The sequence below is a fragment of the Chrysochloris asiatica genome, unplaced genomic scaffold (assembly GCF_000296735.1).
Source record: "Chrysochloris asiatica unplaced genomic scaffold, ChrAsi1.0 scaffold00078, whole genome shotgun sequence".
In the NCBI taxonomy this organism is placed as follows: domain Eukaryota; kingdom Metazoa; phylum Chordata; class Mammalia; order Afrosoricida; family Chrysochloridae; genus Chrysochloris; species Chrysochloris asiatica.
This window is the reverse complement of record NW_006408596.1, coordinates 5603487-5622752: the sequence shown is the minus strand read 5'-3', so window position 1 is coordinate 5622752 and position 19266 is coordinate 5603487. Positions and strand designations below refer to the sequence as shown.

Here is a 19266-nt window from a genome sequence, read left to right as displayed (position 1 = left end):
TCACCTTCCCCACTCTCTTCCCTCTTCCCCACCATCTGTCTCTCCTTCCTTCCTTCTTCCCCGTCTCTCCTCCCATCTCCCCTTCCTCATCCATCTCCCCAAATTACTTTTTTCCTTGTCGCCCCTTCTTCCCTCATCTCTTCTTCCTCCTGTTCCCCAGCCCTAGACAACTACTAACCTGCTTTTTGTCTCTGCAAATTTCCCTGTTCTTAAACGTTTTGTATGAGTGGAATCATGCATCTTTTGTGACTGACTTGTTTCATTTAAAGTCTCATATGTGTTGTAGCACCTGTCATTGTTAAGTGCCATTGAGTTAGTTCTGACTCATAGCACTGTGTAGGGTTTTTAAGGAGCAGTTGGTAGGTTTGAATCACTGACCTTGTGGTTAGCAGTCAAGTGCTTACCCTATAGCTCCACACCAGGACACCTAGCATCTTTTAGTACCCCCTTTTTGTCCCACATTTTATTTATCTATTCATCAGTTGATGGCCATTTAGGGTGTTTTGGTGATGATGAATAATGCTGCTATTAATATTTGTGTCTAAGTATTCGTGTGGATATATGCTCTTATTTCTTTTGGGTACATACCTAGGAGTAGAATTGCTGGGTCATGTGGTAACTCCATGTTTAATCTTTTGAGGAACTGCCTATTTTTCACATTTACATTCCTTCCAGCAGTGTGTGACAATTGTTTCTCCATATCCTTGCAAGCATGATTGTCTTTCTGTTTGATTAGAACCATTCTTAGTAAACAGGTGTGAAATGTTATCTCATTGTGACATGTTATCTCACTGTGACTTTGATTTGTTTGTCCCTGGTGGCTAATAATGTTGAGCATCTTTTCACCCTGCGTACTGTTGTTGTCATAGAAACTCTGTATAGGGTTTCCAAAGAGTGGCTGGTGAGTTTTAATTGCCTTCCTTGCTGTTCAAACTGACCTCACAGTCTAGTGCCACACAGTTATCTTTGTATCTTCTTTAGAGAACTAATTCAGATTCGTTGCTCATTTTTAATTTGGATTGTTTATCTTTTTGTTACTGATTTAAGATTTTTAAAATGTATATTCTATATACAGGAACCCTAGTATGGTTCTGTGGGTTAATGCACTGGACCACAAGGTCTCCTCCTCAGAAACTATCTACAGGGCCACTGTGAGTCGGATTCAACTCGAGGGCTCTATACAGCAGCAATACTCTATATACAAGTCCCTCATCAGAAATAATGGGATTGAGATAGTTTCTGTGTTATAGGCTGTCTTTTTGCATTCTTAATAGTACCCTTTGAAGCATACATTGTTTATTTAGACGAAGTACACTTTTTCTATTGTTTCCTATTGTTACTTGTGCTTTTGATGTCATAAGTAAGAAGACACTGCCTGATCCATGGTCATGAGAGTTTTCTCTGTTTTTTTCCAAGAGCTACATTCAGGTTAAATTAAATTGAATTTATTTTTTATGTGGTGTAAGGTGGCAAGATCCCACTTCTTCCTTTTACATGTGGATATATCCTCTTATCTCCATTCCTTCTGTTGAAAAACTCTTCTTTTCCCAGTTGAATTAATTGCCTTAGTGCCCTTGTTGAAAATGTAGGTGTTTTCTTCTGGCCTCTCTTCTCCTCTATTGACCTAAATGTCAGTCCTTATTCCAGTTCCACAGTATCTTCACTAGAGTTAGTATATATTCAAAGGCTCAGCTTTCTTCATTTAATAGGAAACATTTTAGTTATCATTTTATAGTTTTTTGTAAGCCTTACTTAACGCTTGATTGCTAAATTCTAGGTAGGCACATAAGTATGTTGATTATCTCGTGCTGCTGTAACAGAAATACCACAAGAGAATGGTTTTTAACAAATAAAAATGTATTCTCTCATAGTTTTGGAGGTTAGTCCAAATTCTGAGTGTCAGCTCTAGAGAAAGACTGTTTTTGTTGGCTGTGTGAAAAGGTCTCTACCTCCTTTCAACAGCTGTAGGACGAGCCTTCCTTGGAGGTCTCCTGGTTTCTTGGCCTCAATCTTCCTCCGGATCTAGGACTTTCACATACAGGGATCCCTGGCCCAAGGGCTGCACTCCACTCCTAGCTCTTCTCTCTTGGTGATAATAGGTTGCTTACTGCTCTATCCTTTTATCTCCTGTAGCAAAAGGTATCGCAGGCCACAGCCCTGGGGAACCTCAGGGCTTGATGTGACTAAAGTTGTTACATCTTACCCTTAATCCTCTTAACTGGCTAATCATATCAGATCACATCATGAGAGATCATCATCTAACTGCCAAACCATTGAGAATCATGACCCAGCCAAGCTGACACATGTTTCAAAGGGGCCTCAGTCTAATATGTGTTGTATGGACCACATTAAAACATTCACTCTTTAGGACTTCTGCTCTTACTACTACTTGGACCTGAATAATCAAATTGTTATTAAGTCTCCTATGAATAATTAGTCCATAAGCAAACATTGGAAAGCAATGACATTTTTCTGTTTTTAATGTTTAAAGAAGAGCTTTTCAGGTATAATAATGTTAATAGCTTTTGCATTTTTTCCCCTATCTATCAGATGGAGTCCTGGTGTGGTGCTGTGGGTTAATGCGCTAGACTGCAAGGTCTGTTTGAACCACAAGGTTGGCGGTTCAAGCTCACTAGCTGCTCCTTGGAAACCTACGCAGGGTTGTTATGAGTCGAAACTGACTCAACGACACTTAACAACAGCAACACCTATCAGACACTGCTCTAAGTACTTAAGTGTTAAACCCTTTATTCCTCTAACAATCTTTTCAAGCAGATTCTTTGATAATCCCGGTGTGTATATTTGGAAACGGAAGTAAAAGTGATTTATTTGCCTAAAGTCACACGGCCAGTAAATGACTAAGCTGGCCATCTTCCTTTGGTAGCTAATTTGGCGTGCACATTGCACCCTGTTCCATGATTGAGTCACCAGAGTGACCTTCTTGGTGGACCCATGACTCTGAATAGCATTTGCTCACAAAAATCGCCAGTCTCTCATTGAGACAGAAATCTAAGTCCCTCCCACCCCCCTTGTCTTCCTGAGAGCCATCTGCAAACTCTAATATAGCTATGTTCAGGGTGCTGAATTTTTTATCCCTCTAACAGTTCTAGCAATTTGATCTGTTGATGGTGAGAGTTTTGGAGGTAAACAGACCTGGGGTTGAACCTTGGCCTACATCCACATAGGATAACCTTGTTATTTACTTTTTCTCAAGCCCAAATGTGATCATTGTAGAATCTGCTTTAGAATGTATGTTCATTGTCACTGGGCTCAGTGAATGTACCTATCAACTTTTGCCTTTATGTACTTGAGGACTTTGTAGCAGTGTTGGTGATGCAGTGAAGCTTGAGGTGCTCAAGATACATAAAGCCATCACTCCAATGCCAAAGGTCGCCGTGGTGAAGCCTTGGCATTAGTTTGCCTGTGCTATGCCCAAGGAGGAATCTTGCCCCTCCAGGTTTAGGTGGTCCCTTTCTTCTATTGTGCAGGTTTCTCTTCACCTTGTTCTTAACCACTCTGGAGTGCTGCTGCCTGTATTTGCTCATGTCCACTGTTGCTGCTTCTATTTGCTGTCATTTTTTTCTTCTCTTTTTCTTGTCATTTTCTTCAACTGTCCCGGGTGTTTTCCTTGATAGCGTTTTTTCTGGCTTGCAGACTTGAAAAACTTCCATCGCTTATTTCACTAATGTCTTTGTGTTCTGCTCTTCTTGAAGGTAATTTGGTTTTGTGGTTTCCTTTTTTAGTTATGTGTTCAGATGGCCTAACGGACCGTGTGTCTAGTCAGATCTTTCTACTTCTGACCTTCCAACCCACCCCTGTTCCAGACCAGTCTTCATCATCATCATCTCGCTCGCTCTCTCTCTGCATCCTCACTCACCCCCTCCAGTTCCTTCTCAAAGCTCTAAGTCTGCTCTGTACTATACCCTATTTGAAGTCTTTGGTGACTTACCCAAGATGTAGAAGCTAGAACTTCTAACATGGCCTTCATTTCATATTCCTTACCCATCTAGATCCTGATGGGTGAGTCTGCTATTTTCTGACTCCTCCTGATCTGAGTCTCATCCTTCTGCATCCATGGTCCACCATCATTCATCCCTGCCCCAGCCTCATGAGTCCATTGTCCACTTTCATTTGTTCACCCCCCACCCTCCCCGACCTCCTGCACCCACACCCCACACGGTTTTGGCCACCAGTGCTTTTTCACTGGTGTATGGAGCCATCTTCTCCCTTTCCTTTGAATTTTTAAACATGCTGAGTGTGTTTTGTTTAGACTGTCTGCTGTCCATAACTTTTGAGGATAGGGTATTTGATTGCTTACTTGACTATGCTTGTCTTGTATAGATAATCTCTTAATTATAAACTTAAAAAAGCGTTATGCCTTAGTACAGGAAACAAAAAACAACACCACCACCTTATCTGGTACATTTCATGCTTATAAATATTATTTTACTTGTGCTCACGATGAAAATTGATTACTGGAGTTATTTAGAGTATTTAAGTACATTTATTTTCTTTAGTTACAGCCAAGTTCTACTTCTGATTCTATGGATCAGCTACTAAACAAAAGTAGAGAGGGCGAGAAATCAAGAGATTCAGTCAAAGACAAAAGTGAATCAATCCCGAAGGATTCTTTCATTGAGAACAGCAGCGGCAATTGCACCAGTGGCAGCAGCAAGCCCAGCAGCCCCAGCCTTTCCCCGTCAATCCTCAGTAACTCGGAATACAAGAGAGGACCAGAGGTCACATCCCAGGGGGTTCAGACTTCCAGTCCAGGGTGTAAACCAGAGAAAGACGATAAGGAGGAGAAGAAAGACGCAGCTGAGTGAGTATTCCTGGAATTTAACATGTTCATCCTGTGACTTCATTAACTTCTGTAAGGTATACAGGTCTTTCCAACTTAAGAAGCAGTCTGGATGGACCCTTGGGTTGCTGTCTGAGTGGCCCTCTATTGACAAATAATTCAGCTAAACAAGCGCATGGAAAGTAAATTAGATCAGTGCACCCTGCACTTCTCCTTTCTTACCCTCCCATCCGGGGGTAGGAAAGGGGGCATAAATTCTAGAAGGCAAAAAATACAAAAGAGACTTTTTCTACCAGTGCACAGGACTTTGGGAAGTGACTGGCCTTTGGGACTTGTCCCCCCTGGGCTCTGCTGTGCTGCTAAGAAGAAAAAGAAGTATCTGATATTCCTACTGGGAACTCAAAGGGGTTTTCATCCAAAACACTATTTTAATTAATGGCCGGCCGGATTTGGTAAGATAGGATATTATCAGTTAAGTGCACTTACGTGAGCTAGCTTCACAACCTTGTTGTTGTTAAGTAACATCGAGTCAGTTCCAACCTTTAGCGACCCTGTGTAGAGTTTTCAAGGAATGGCTTGTGAGCTTGAACCTTACGGTTCATACTGACTTTGCAGTCCAGAGCATTAACCCACAGTGCCACACTTCGGTTTCCAAACACTGGCTTACCACTGAATTGTGGGACATAGATTCTTAATTTGAGGCAATAAAGTTTAGTAGAGTCATGGTTTTTCCTAAGGTGTGTGTCATGTAGAAAGCATCCTGTCATACTACAAAGCACTAGATGATGTGAAGGACAGTTCTGGGGGTACTTTGGCAAGGGATCTTTTTTTGTTGCAGTATTTGTTAATTGCCTTTGGGAGAAACAGTTGTATATCACATACTGTTTACAATAGTGTTTTTCTGGTCAGTTTCTTCATGAGATCAAAGAGTGGGAGATGTGTATGTTCCATGTCTTTTTAATAAAGAGGTTAGATATTCTACTGTGAGTTGTTGGTGATTATTAGCAATGTATAAGAAACAAATCAGTATGGAAGATTTTAGAGACGGATGGTTTTCATGTAGATTTCACTGTCCTGTATATTTCTTTCCTATTTAGGCAAGTTAGGAAATCCACTTTGAATCCCAATGCAAAGGAGTTCAACCCTCGTTCCTTTTCTCAGGTAAGTTGATTGTTCTTTTTGAGGTAATCTAGACTCTGAAAAAAAAAGTATGATTAATAGTAAATTTCTTCTTCTGCACCTGCCATCTGAATGCTAAAACAACGTTTTAGATTTTTTTTCTCAAATGTTCATTATAGCATAATTTTGAGCCATAGAAAAGATACTTGCTTTGTCATTAATTAGTTGTGATCTTGGGCAGATTTTTTAATGTGAAGAAGGTTGGCTAGCTAGACTCTCAGATTCCTACTCTGTTACCAGGATTCTTCTGAATTTGTAAAAAGATTTATATATTTTAAAAATTATTATTATTTTTTTTAAAACATATCTCACTATATTTTTATTCTATATTTATGTATTACTGCATTTGTCATTAAATAGTTTAAATCAGTAACATTTGTACAACAATTAAATACATTTTGAATGTATTTTAATTAGCCTAGATTCAAACATTTGAAGGTAATTTTCTATACATTTTCATAATTATCAATCAGGCCTAATCGTGTTTATTTGTATTATTATTGTTCTTTTAGTTAATTTTAATTTTCTTTCTTTTTTTTTTAATTGAAACTATTTATTTTAATATTCTTTTTTTTTTTAATTAAATATTTTTATTTTGCATTGAGTGAAAGTTTACAGGGCACATCATCAGCTTCACATTCAACCATTCATATAGCTTGTTTCATTACATTGATTATTATCCCCGCTATATATCATCAGTTTACTATCCCCGCTATATATCATCAGTTTACAGTGTTTCTCTCTATCCTCTTTAGCTTTTTTTTTTTGGATGGGGGGGGACTTGGCTTATTGGAATTTACAGTCTCGGCTTTTAGGGGAGGTTTTTACATTTGTCTGTGGATATCCAGGGCTCACGTATGAGATTACTAACAAGTATTACTGAATTATCAGATGAGGGACAGTTTGTTATGTCTACTAGGTGGCTAGAGTCTGATCCTCAGAGCCTATGGTTTGGACGGTCAACAACGCTTGGGCCCATAGGGGCTTGGCCTCCTGACCGGGTCTGTGCTGTCTGCATCTGAGTCCTCCTTATTTATTGATTGTTTAAGGGACGCTGCCTGTCTTAGGTGGTCAGTGCGAATTCCTCAGTCTTACCAGTCATTGAGACTCATTGCAGCATGGCAATGTCTCTGTCCCAAGTAGCCGAGGTTCCACATGATCCTTACCCATCTCTGGCCACACGTCCAGCATAAACAGCCGCCATCCGAGGAAGGCAGGGAGGGAGGAGATCAGCTGGGGACCCCATGCACCCGACGTTGCCGGCCCACCACCTGCTCTAAGGTGACCAAGCAGGATCACTATGCTGAGGTTCAATCCAGTTCCTAGGGGATCTTATTCTCTAGCATGGGTAGCCACGCAGTGTTCACTTTGAGAATTACTTATATCATAAATTTGAGCGTGTAGCTGATGAATATCCCCAGACAAGTGTATATTGTTCCACAACCTCCTAAAATGCTGTTGGATTAAGTTCCAATTAAATTCTGGGTTACTGAAAGGTAACACAAATCTACTTATACCTTGGGTAACCTTAGCTGGGAGTGTAGTCTGGATATATTGGGTCTTATTTCCCTTAAGCGGTCTTCCTTTCTCTAAAGCATTTAGCCTGTTTTGTGAGCCTTTGTCTATTTACTCTCAGATCATATGAGCGAGACTAATGTCCCTAGACATTTGATTTACATGATGGGCAGGGCAAAAAAAGGTAACAATTTCTGTTTGCGCAGTGATTCTTGACCTGAGAGCAAAGGCACATGGCACGTTTGAGGGAAAAATTATTTTTGAACACTTTTTCCAGTTCCTTAAAAGTTACTTCTTGTTGTTGTTGCTAAGTGCATTTGAGTCAGTTCTGACTCATGGAGACCCTGTAAAGGGTTTCTGAGACTATAAATCTTTGCAAGAACAGAAAGCCTCATCATTCTCCTGCTGATAAGGTGGTAGGCTTGAACAGCTGACTTTATGGTTTGCATTTCAGTGCTTATCCTTACAGAGCCACCACACTGCCCTAAAAGCTACTACCACTATTTTTAAAATAATATTACTAATTGGCAAAGTTCTGCTTTAACTTTCTACCAAACCAAGTTTCTTTTTACTTTAAATGTGGAAGCTTATTTTCTATAAGCTTTTATAATTGAAAGCAACCAGTTAAAAGCAAGTGAAAATTAAAAGGACTGGAAAACCAGTCATCAAATTGCAGTAGTAGTTAATTTTTCTGTTACTGTTTTTGTAGCCAAAGCCTTCTACCACCCCAACTTCGCCTCGGCCTCAAGCACAACCGAGCCCATCTATGGTGGGTCATCAGCAGCCAACTCCAGTTTATACACAGCCTGTTTGTTTTGCACCAAATATGATGTATCCAGTACCTGTAAGCCCAGGCGTGCAAGTAAGTCATAAAGTTTGCACAGTGATATGGGGCAGTGGTGGTATTGAAAAGAGGGTGGCTTGCACTTGTTGTACAGTGTGTTGGACGTCTAAGGACCTAAATTTGAGAATGTGTTTCGTAGTAGAGAGTCACATAAGAAAATTGGTCTAGATTTACTGTAGTTTGGGGTTTGTCATTTTAGTTATGAATATTGTTTTGGTTTAGTTACTTTGATAATTAGTAGAAATGCAGGAACCCTGATGGAGTAGTGGGTTAGACATTGGGCTGCTAGCTGCAGGATCAGCAGTTTGAATTCACCAGCTGCTCCATGGGAGAAAGATGAAACTGTCTCTTCCCAAAGACATTTCCAACTGCAGAAACTCTCAGAAGCAGTTCTACTGTGTCCTGTAGGCTTGAATGAGTCGGAATTGACTTGATGGTGTTGGGTAGATAGGCCGGTATTAGACTATCAGGAAAGCATGTCAGAGTTACCTCTCTAGCAATCTAAAACTAGGAGTTATAAGATACATTCTTACTGTGATAAGAGCCTAATTTTCATTTTTTATTTTTTAACTCTCTCAAGCCTTTATACCCAATACCCATGACGCCCATGCCAGTGAATCAAGCCAAGACATATAGAGCAGGTAAAGGTGAGAATAATCCTACCCGTGTTTGCTTGTAGTCTGCATGCTGCATGAATCAGGTATCTCGTCTTACAGTGAATGTGTATTTGTAGATCATCTTTACTTGTGACAAAGCTATGACAACCAATGTTGCATAAGGATATAGGTGTGCATCAGTTGTGACAGTTACAGAGCCCTAGTGGTGTAAATCAGTCAGCTGCTAATCTAAACGTCAGCAGTTTGAACTCGGCAGCCACACTGCAATAGAAAGATGTGTGCTTCTCTGAAGATTTGCAACCTTGGAAAGCCTGTGAGCCAGTTCTTTTCCCTCCCGAGGGATCTCTATGACTTGGAACTGACTTGACAGCAGTGGGTTCTGGTACAGTTAAGAGCTCTGTGTTCTCTTCACAAAGAATCATTGAATTTTGAGTTTTCTGGTGTTAAATTTGGAAGAAGGTTTGCTAGATTAATTTACCAGATCACTGGCATTCTTATTTTTTATTAACATACAGTTCTTTTCCCAAAACCCATTTCTTTTGGATCAGAGGGCAACTCTAGAAACCAATTTCAAAATCCTAATGTTAAGTGCCATCGAGTCTATTCTGACTTACAGCAAGCCTGTATAGGGTTTCCAGGGAGTGGCTGGTGAGTTTGAACCACCATTCTTGTGGTTAGCAGTCCAATGCTTAGTCTATGGAACACACCAGGATTCCCAGAATTCTAATAGAACGCTATTTCTCATCTGTAAAATGGGAGCATTCTTGTAAAATCTATTGCATGCGTGTGTGATTATAGAGTATTCCTAGGAGAAACATACACATTTATCTAAAGAGGAAATGTTTTATTATTGGAAAATGCCAACAAATTCCTTTTTACCATTTAATTAATTTATAGCAGTAGCTCTGGTAGCATACTGGTTATGAATCGAGCTGCGAACCACAAGGTCGGCAGTTTGAAACTACCAGCTGTTCCGCGGGAGAAAGATGAGGCGTTCTGCTCCCATAAAGATTTACAGCCTTGGAACCCTGTACAGGGTCACTATGAGTCGGAACCGACTCCACGGCACACAGCAACTAGTATCATTTTGGAGTTCTGGTGTGGTGCTGTGGGATAAGCACTGGACTAATAACCGCAAGGTCAGCAATTCAAGCCCACCAGCCATTCCTCGGAAACCCTGTACAGACACGGTCACTACGAGTCAGAACCTGCTCGACAGCACTCAACAAAAGAAATATTATTTTATTGAGAAACAAAAGCAGAATGATTCCTGTATTTAAAATAAGTTCTTCTCAATGCCTAATAATTACTCCTGACATAAAAAAAATTAGAACTTTCGGTTGTTCTTATATTAATAAGCTTTTTCACTGGTTGAAGTACTTGTGATTATTTTGTGGAATCTACTAGTGGCTGTAAATTTGCGTTTGAGTATGTCTTTGCTTTTAAACATGTGAATATTGAAAGAACTCCTGTTGGTGATTTAAAGTAATCAAGTTAGAGATTTTTAGGCTTATTGACAGGGCCTAAAAAAGTTCAGGCAGGAAAAATTTCTTTCCATGCCATTTTTGAATTAGTGTTCAGTATTCTGGGGTTTATATATTACTCTGTGGTTTTACTTTTGTCAATGACATTTTTATACTGAAGTATATATATAGACAGCCATCCCAGTGACAGCAAGCACTGTCGTGTAGCTGTCTGCTAGGAGAAGATGATGTAGTTCAGCTGCAGGAGGCACTCATTTTAATGGAGGAGAAACAGTGCACTCTTAGTGTACCTGAGGCAGCTGTACAGAAGCATGTATACCAAGACCTTTAACAAAACTTTACTTGCTTGAGATATCAAAGAGATTGTCTGATGATTTCCGCATTCCATTGGGTCACCTCTCTTTGGATTGCATTAGGCAAATCTGCTGCACAGGAACATTTTAAAGTATTGAAGAGCAAAGATGTCGCTTGAGGACTAAGGTGCGCCTGATCCAAGCCATGGTATTTTCAGTAAGCTCATATACATGTGAAAGCTGGACAGTGAATAAGGAAGACCATAGAAGAATTGATGCCTTTGAGTTATGGTGTTGGAGGAGAATACTAAAAGTGCCATGGACTGCCAAAAGAACCAATAGATCCATTCTGGAAGAAGTGCAGCCAGAGTGCTCCTTAGAGGCCAAGATGGCCAAACTTCGTCTCTCACTCATACTTTGGATATACTGTCAGGAGGGAACAGTCGCTGGAGAAGGATATCATGTTTGGTAAGATGGAGGGTCAGAGAAAAAGAGGAAGACCCCCAACAAGATGGATTGGCCAGGTGGTAGCATCAATGGACTCAAGTGTGGCAACAGTAGTGAGGTTGGCCCAGGATCAGACATTGTTCCGTTCTGCTGTGCATAAGGTCGCTATGAGTCAGTGCCAACTCGATGGCATCTAACAACAAAGAGTCAGAACTGACTCCATAGCACTTAACAACAACAATAAATGTAAAAATAAATTAGCAAATCGTTTCCTAATTCTATGTAAATAAGTGTGCTATACGTAGGGACTTCAAAAAGTTACTGGAAAATGGAATTAAAAGATAATGGAATTTTCCACAAACTTTTTTTGGGGTGTGTGTGTGTGTGAATAATATCTAATTTAATCATTTTTGTTTACAACTGAAACTCTGGGAACTCAAAATTGACATCCTTGCCCGTGAGCTTCTTATACATACCAGAAAAGGTTTCAACCTTGTGTTCTACATTGTTCTGCTGTCCTCTGTCCAACTGAACCTTTATGAGACAGCTGCCCTCCAGCTTTACTTGGATTCTCTTGCCCACAGTTTCACTTGGGAAGACCAAGTCTTCAAGGATTGCATCATGCACAGCAGTCAGAGTGAGGCTCCTGGGACGCTTTTGCTTATTTTTTGTATGACCTTTTTTGAGTTGGTTTAGGCAGAATTCTCCTCTGAGCAATAAAGACCATGTGCTTTCCACTGAACTTTTTCTCCAGTTTACTTGGATTTTCTGGAAAGACTTCAGTTGAGGAACAGGAACAAAGACTATAAATAGCTTTCCGACCATCACCAACTTCAATTTCCTTAGTTGCAGTTATGTTCAGCTCTCTTAACTGAGCCTTTAGGTCCGAGTTTCATCTCTAGCTTAAGAGCCTGAGAAATACCAGACTCGAGTTCATCCGGCTTTTCGCCATTGGGCTTCACAATCGTCGCTCTTGAACTGAACGTGGCCTTTTTCTTGCCGAGCACTGGCCTAGGAAAAGCTTCCACAAACTTTTTGAAGCCCCATGTTATACCATAAAAAATAGTTTTTTGTAAAATCTGTCTCATTACTTTATAAGTATACCTTATATGTTGTACTAGGTTATACACTACCTTGTAATTGCTCCTCAGTTATTTTTATGGATTTCTTGCCTCTCCAGTAAAATAGTAAGCTTCTCAATGACCGGGATCATGACATCCCTTTTATTAAGGGATGTTTATGAGCTAAAAGTATAACGGCTTAATAAAAGCTAAATAATCATATACGTTTATATTATTGCCTGAATACATATAAGTGAAAAAAATAAATGAATGTCAAAACTTCTAACAAGAAAAATACACAAGTGTCCGTAAACTTCTGAGTTGACCTCTGCCTTGAGTTGACTTGACCCAACAGCTTACCTTTCCTCAGTTGTAGTCACTTTAATTTCTGTGTATTCCATCTGGTGAAGTCCATGTGTATATAATCGTCTCTTATGCTGTTGAAAGAGGTATTAGAAATGAACAAATTATTGATTTTGCAGAATTCTATCATGCGATCTCCAGCATCGTTTCTGTCACCAAGGCCATATTTTCCAATTACTGATCCTTTCTTTGTTCCCAACCTTTGCATTCCAATCACTGGTAATGATCAACACATCTTGATTGCATGTTTGATCAATGTCATGTTGAAGAAGTTGGTAGAATTCTTCTATTTCATCCTCCCTGGCTTTAGACAATGGAAAAGCTCCATACCATTAGTCAAAACAAGGCCAGGGGCAGATTATGGAACAGACCATCAATTGCTCCTATGCAAATTCAAACTGAAAGCTGAAGAAAATGAAAACATGTCCACAAGAGCCAAAATGTGACCTTGAATATATCCCACCTGAAGTTAGAGATCATCTGAAGAACAGATTTAATACATTAAACACTAAAGACCGACCAAAGACCGGAAGAGTTGTGGGATGACATCAAGAACATCATACATGAAGAAAGCAGAAAGGTATTAAGAAAACAAGAGAGAAAGAAAAGATCAAAATGGATGTCTAAGTATACAAATCAGTGAGTTTTAGTTTATACAGGGTTATGCAGCCATCACTACATTCAATTCTAGAATGTTTTATCATCCCTTAAAGAAACCCCATATTCACTAGTAGTCAATGCCCATTTTCTCTGCCTCTCCCCTCCTCACATACACATACCCTAGGCACATTCAAGCTTGTTGTTTTGGTTTGGTTTGGTTTGTCTGTCTTATATAACCTGTATTGGCTTTTTCATATAAACAGATTCTTATACTATTGTGACTTTTTGTAACTATCTTCTTTTACCTAGCATAATAATTTCATGGTTCATGAGCATTGTTGTTGCTAAGTGTCACTGAGTTGATTCTGACTCGAATCAGTCTTCTATAGGGGTTTCAAGGCTGTAAATCGTTTTTGGAGCAGAAAGCCTCATTTCCCCCTTGGACAACTGGTGGACTCAAACCTGCAACCTTAACTTTCGTAGTCCAGTGCTTATCCTACAGAGCTGCTGCATGTACTCTCCTATTCTTGAATAGTATTCCATTATATAAGTATGATGGTCGTCGTGGTGCCATGAAGTCAGTTCCAACTTGGTGACACTGCATAGGATTTCTGAGGCTGTGAATCTTTATGGGAGCCGAAAACCTCATCTTCCTCCCACGGAACCACTGGTAGTTTCAAACTGCTGACCTTGAGGCTAGCATCCCAATTCACAACCACTATGTTACCAGAGCTCCTTTTATATAAGTATACCATATTGCTTATCATTTATCTATTGATAGATAATTGGGTTTTTAACTTTTTGGCTACTGTGAATAATGCTACTTTGAACATTAGTGTACAACAGATATTTTCATTTTTCTGGGATATATACCACATAGAATTGCTTTATTGGAATTGCCAAACTTTACCAAAGTAGCTGCACCATTTTGCATTCCTACCAGTAGTAGTAGTAGTTATGAGGGTTCTAATTTCTCCACATCCTTGTCAACACTTGTTACTGTCTTTTGTTTTGATGTTAGCCTTCCTAGTGGGTCTTAAGAGTTATCTCCTTTTGGTTTTAATTTGCATTTTCATATACTGACTGATGATAGTGAACATCTTTCCATGCTTTACTGACCATTTGGAGTCCTGGTGTGACCCTGTAGGATAAGAACTGGATTGCAAGGTCATTTGAACATCAAGGTTGGTGGTTCAAACTCACCAGCTGCTCCTTGGAAACTCTATACAACGTTTCTATGAGTTGGAACCAACTCAATAACATTTAACAACAGCACCTATCTTCTTAGGAGAAATGTTGATTCAAATTCTTGACCTAGTTTTTATTGGATTATTTGTCTTAATTTTGAGTTATTAAAGTTCATATTCAGGGAACAAAATCCTTATCAGATAAATTATTTTGAAAATATTTGTTTCTGGTCTGTGGCTTGTCTTTTTATTAGTTTGCTGGTGCATTTATAGTACAAAAGTTTAAAATGTTGATGTTTATTTCATCATCCGTTGCGTATGCTTTTGGTGTCGCATCTAAGAAACTGTTAGCTAACAAGAGGTCATGAAAATTTCCTCCTGGAATTTCTTCTAAACATATATTACAGTGTTTATATAGTCTTAAAGTGTCTAAAATTAGGTCTGTGGTCCATTTGTAGTTAGTTTTTGTGTGTATGGTGTTGGATTCCGTGTCCAACGTTATTCTTTTGCATGTGACTACGTGGTTGTCCCAGCACCATTTGTTAAGACCATTCTTTCTCTGTTGCCTTGGCACAGTGGTTAACATTTTTATTTCTCTTCCATCCTGCACAAAAGAAAACGTACTATATGTGCAGATGTACTATATGTGCTGTTCTCATCTTGTTGAAGACAGAGTATGGATGACTACAGGTCCTTTATATATTTAAAACATTTTTGATTAAGTGTTTTCCAGAGATAAGAAGTTGTACAATTTGAAATTCATTATAAAATTTTTTTATAGTGTGTACTTTTGTTTCCTGTCTTTGCATACCCGAAGGTTTGCAAAGATTTTCTCTTGTGCTTTTTTCCAAAAATTGTATTGCGGGAGTTCCTGCTCTCCGCGGGGGTCGTGGGTCACGAGCAAATACGCGATCCTAGGATGAAGAAATGAATACAATTCGAGAGGCTTTTCAGCTTGTAGTGCTGGCCGGCTATTCTCTCCAGCTTCTGCCTGCTTCTACTTCCTGCCTCTTTCGGCCTCTACTCTTGCTCTCTGCTTTCCTCTGCTGTCTGCTCTCTGCTTCCTCTCTCCTGCTCTCTTCTGCCTCTGCTTCTACCTCTTTCTCCTTTCTCTGCCAGTTCCTTCTGCCTTCTTCTGCCTCTCCTCCTGGCTCTGCCAGCCCAGCTCAGCAAGTCTTTATTTTTTATACTTAAAATTGCACAGTACATGCATTGACACTTTTATCTTTTCTTGAATTATTACAGTTAGTCACAACATTCTTGCACCTGGTCCTTAGACAACTTCAACAAGAATACTCTGTGATGTTCAGACTGACCTTCATGTTCTTTCCCAGTATGAGATAAAATTGTTTCTTTTTGTTTCTACTAAAGGATTATAAACTTTCTATCCTACATAATGTGCTGTTATTTTTATAATAGAGGTATTCATTAAATTACTTGGAAGCTATGTGGCATAAAGCTCAACTTGGCTACTTGCTGCAAGAAGTGTAGATTATTAAGTCAAAACTATCCTTCACTTAAGTTCATTATTGTCTGCTTGTTTACACAGGTGTCTGTATGTAGGGGTTTGAGAATTCTAGCTAGTGACTGAATGTGGTAAGGTTTATGGGGGTAGGTTAGCTTGACTCTAATATGCTATTTGCTTTTGTGGCCTCACAAATGCAGTTACTTAGGTTTTCTAATGAAAGGGAGTAATTTACACAATTTCTCTTTGTATTCAATCCACCAAGGCTGAAAGCAATTGCTGCTAAGCTAGTTTTTCTTAAGGTTTGTAGAATTTGTAGTGAAAAGCTGTGAATATTGCCATATTATATATTTTTACAAGTAAATTCAGAGCTAACTTTAAGGGAAGATAGGGGTCAGCTTTTGAGAGTCATTTGCTGTGCATAATGTCTTTCCCCCCATTGCGGCTTTGCCAAGCAATGAGAGTTAAGCACTCTCCACATTGTATAGTTTCTAGTTTCTTTTCTTTTTTCTGAGTAACACCTTTGGGTGTTAGTTTATAGTTTTGCAGACTTCCATGTAATGAAATAATTAATTTGCTATTCTCTTCCAGAATTTATGTAACTTCATTTTTTACATTTAAATCTGTGATCCATTTGGAATTAACCTTGGTGTATGTAGTATAAGGAATGAGTTTGGTTAATCTTTTCCAAATGACTTTGTTGTTGTTAAGTGCCATCGAGTCGGTTCTGACCCATAGCGACCCTGTACAGGGTTTCCGAGGCTGTAAATCTTGACAGGAGCAGAAAGCCTCATCTTTCTTCTGTGGAACATCTGGTAGTTTCAAACTGCTGACCTTTAAGGTTTGCAGTCCGATTCGTAACCACTACGCTACCAGAGCTCCTTCTCCAAATGGTTACCCATACATTTTTTAAACCAATTTTATTATTCTATCATCTACATGAAATAAAATGTACTCCTTTTAAGTTTATATTTTGATTACTGATTTTTGACCAGTTTTGAGTTTTAAGTTTTGAAACATCTTTGTTTTTTTAACCAAAAAATTGAATGTATTATTACAATATTTAATACAAAAAAATTGATGAGCAATTGAAAATAATCGCATGGAAATTTTACTGACATAGCTGTGTTCTGGATTTGGTCTGCTACGTCTTTGTTGCTTTTTTAAGTTTTTATTGTGAACTGAGTGATAGTTTACATGGGAGAACATTGGCTTTACACCATCGTTTCATTGCAGTGATTACAGTCTTCATGCTGTGTCATCATTCAACAATATTTGCTTCCATTTCCTTGGTTTTTCTTTTTTCTGGGGGTTGGGGCGAGATGTACACAAAAATACTCAGGAATATATAATAATCTAAACCACCAAAGGGCACATTCTGCAAGCCTGCCTCCTGCCTCATCTCTGCCTCCATCTCTGGTGTCACTGCTTCTCTGGATAGAGACCTGCATTCCACTTGTGCTCTTCTCCCTTGATGGTCCTAGGGTCCTCTCCAAAGAGTTTTTTATGTCCTTTCTCTGTCAAGCCCAATTCCACTACTCCCATCTCCAGGCATCTGCACATTTGATGTTTTTTCCCATTACAGGTTTTTGTTCCAGTGTTGTGTACTGTTGAGTTGATCCCAACAAATAGTAACCATATAGGACAGAGTAGACCTAGCCCATAGGGTTTCCTAGGCTATGATCTTAACAGGTGAGTTCTGGTGTGATGCTCTTAGGTCATGCACTGAATGACAAGGTAAGTTTGAGCCGCAGGGTTGGCAGTCCAAACTCACCAGCTGCTCCTCAGAAACCATATACAAGGTTGCTGTGGGTCAGAACTGACTCAACAGCACTAACAACAACAGTCTTTATAGGACCAAATCACCCGGTCTTTTCTCCGACAGATAGGCTAGTGAGTTGAAACCCCTACCCATTAGCAGCTGAGTGCGTTAATTATTGCACCATCAGGGTTCCTTTCACTATAGATTAGATTGATCTTTTTTAGTTTTTATATACCCACTCTTTACTTGTTGTCTTGGTTCAGTTCTAAAGACCAGGTCATCGTGTGAAAATGGAAGTTTTTACGGCATCATTGCATAACTGCCAGCCCACTGAGAATCTTGGCCGAGTCCAGCTGGTCCATAACTTTATCACAGCCAGCGGTCCTGTAGCCTAGCACTTCAGTGTTCCTTAATGCCAGACATACAGTGTTAATATGCAAATGTCAGGTCATGAGATCTTTGGTAAGTGGAGGAGTAGGTGTTGAAACTAAATCATAGCCTGCATAGGTTTTAGTGTCTGTTGTCTTTTGCCCAGCATAATAATTTAAGATTATTTCATGTTATCTTGTGTATTAGTTTGTTCCTTTGTGTTATTGAGTGGCACCTCATTTTATAGTAGTTCACCCATTCACCAGTTGATGATGATGTGGGTTATTTCCAGTTTTTTACTATTAATAAAGCTGCTGTAAACCTTTGTGTATAAATATTTGTTTGGACATTTGCTTTCATTCTCTTGGTTAGATACCTAGAATTAGAATGGCATACTTGTGTATAAGATACATGTTTAATTTTTAAGAAACTAGCAAATTGTTTTTCAAAGTGATTATGTCAGTTTACTTGCCACTGACCAGCCAGCTATGTATGAGAATTTCAGTACTTCATATCCTTGACAACACTTGGTATTATCTTTTTTATTTGAGTCATTGTGTGGTGCTGTAGGATAAACACTTGACCACAAGGTTGGTTTGAACCACTAGGTCGGAAGTTCAAACTCACTAGCCGCTCTCCGGAAACCCTAAAGCAGAATCACTATGAATCAGAACCCACTCCGTGTGTTTACTGGTTTTTTGTTTACCTTTTGTTAAGTACCTACTGAAATCTTTTCCCTATTTTTAGTCTAGATATATTTGAATACAAGTCCTTTATCAGATATAAGTTTTGTGTGAAAATTGTTTCCAGTCTGTGGCTAGCTCTCAGCCAGAGTGTCCATCCTCTCTCTCTCTTTTTTTTTTTTTTTGGTGGGGTACTGTTGTTAGTTACAATGACATCCCAATTTGTCATTATTTTATGATTCATGCTTTTTTTGTTCCATACTTTTGCCTACCCCAGATTCTGAATATTTTAAGATTTCTTCTAAAACTTTAGTTGTACAGGATTCATTGTATGTCGATTTCAAGGCACTTTTTGTGTGGACTGTGAGATGGTAATCATAGGGATTCCCATTGTTCCCAGATACGTGTCCATTTGCCAGCACAGACCCTGTTTTCTTATTGTATTGCCAGTTCATTTTTTTTCTTTAGAATTCACTTAACCATATTTGGGGGGCGAGGGGTGGCTTCAATACGTTAGTGTTAAAATAGGATTAAAAGATACTGGAGTCCCTCGCCTTGCCTCGCCTTTGCCCCTGAGTCCCAGCCACCTCAGTAGT

At 39.2% G+C, this 19266-nt stretch overlaps 1 protein-coding gene across 1 annotated transcript in view; it reads left to right on the top strand.

The window, feature by feature from the left end:
• Window positions 1-19266, top strand: part of ATXN2 (ataxin 2) — a 170041-nt gene that overhangs the window by 132856 nt on the left and 17919 nt on the right. Inside the window, exons 13-16 of the mRNA XM_006865425.1 lie at window positions 4518-4822; window positions 5899-5962; window positions 8205-8357; window positions 8920-8980. Of these exons, the coding sequence (XP_006865487.1) occupies window positions 4518-4822; window positions 5899-5962; window positions 8205-8357; window positions 8920-8980 (583 nt within the window). The remainder of the gene's footprint in view (window positions 1-4517; window positions 4823-5898; window positions 5963-8204; window positions 8358-8919; window positions 8981-19266) is intronic.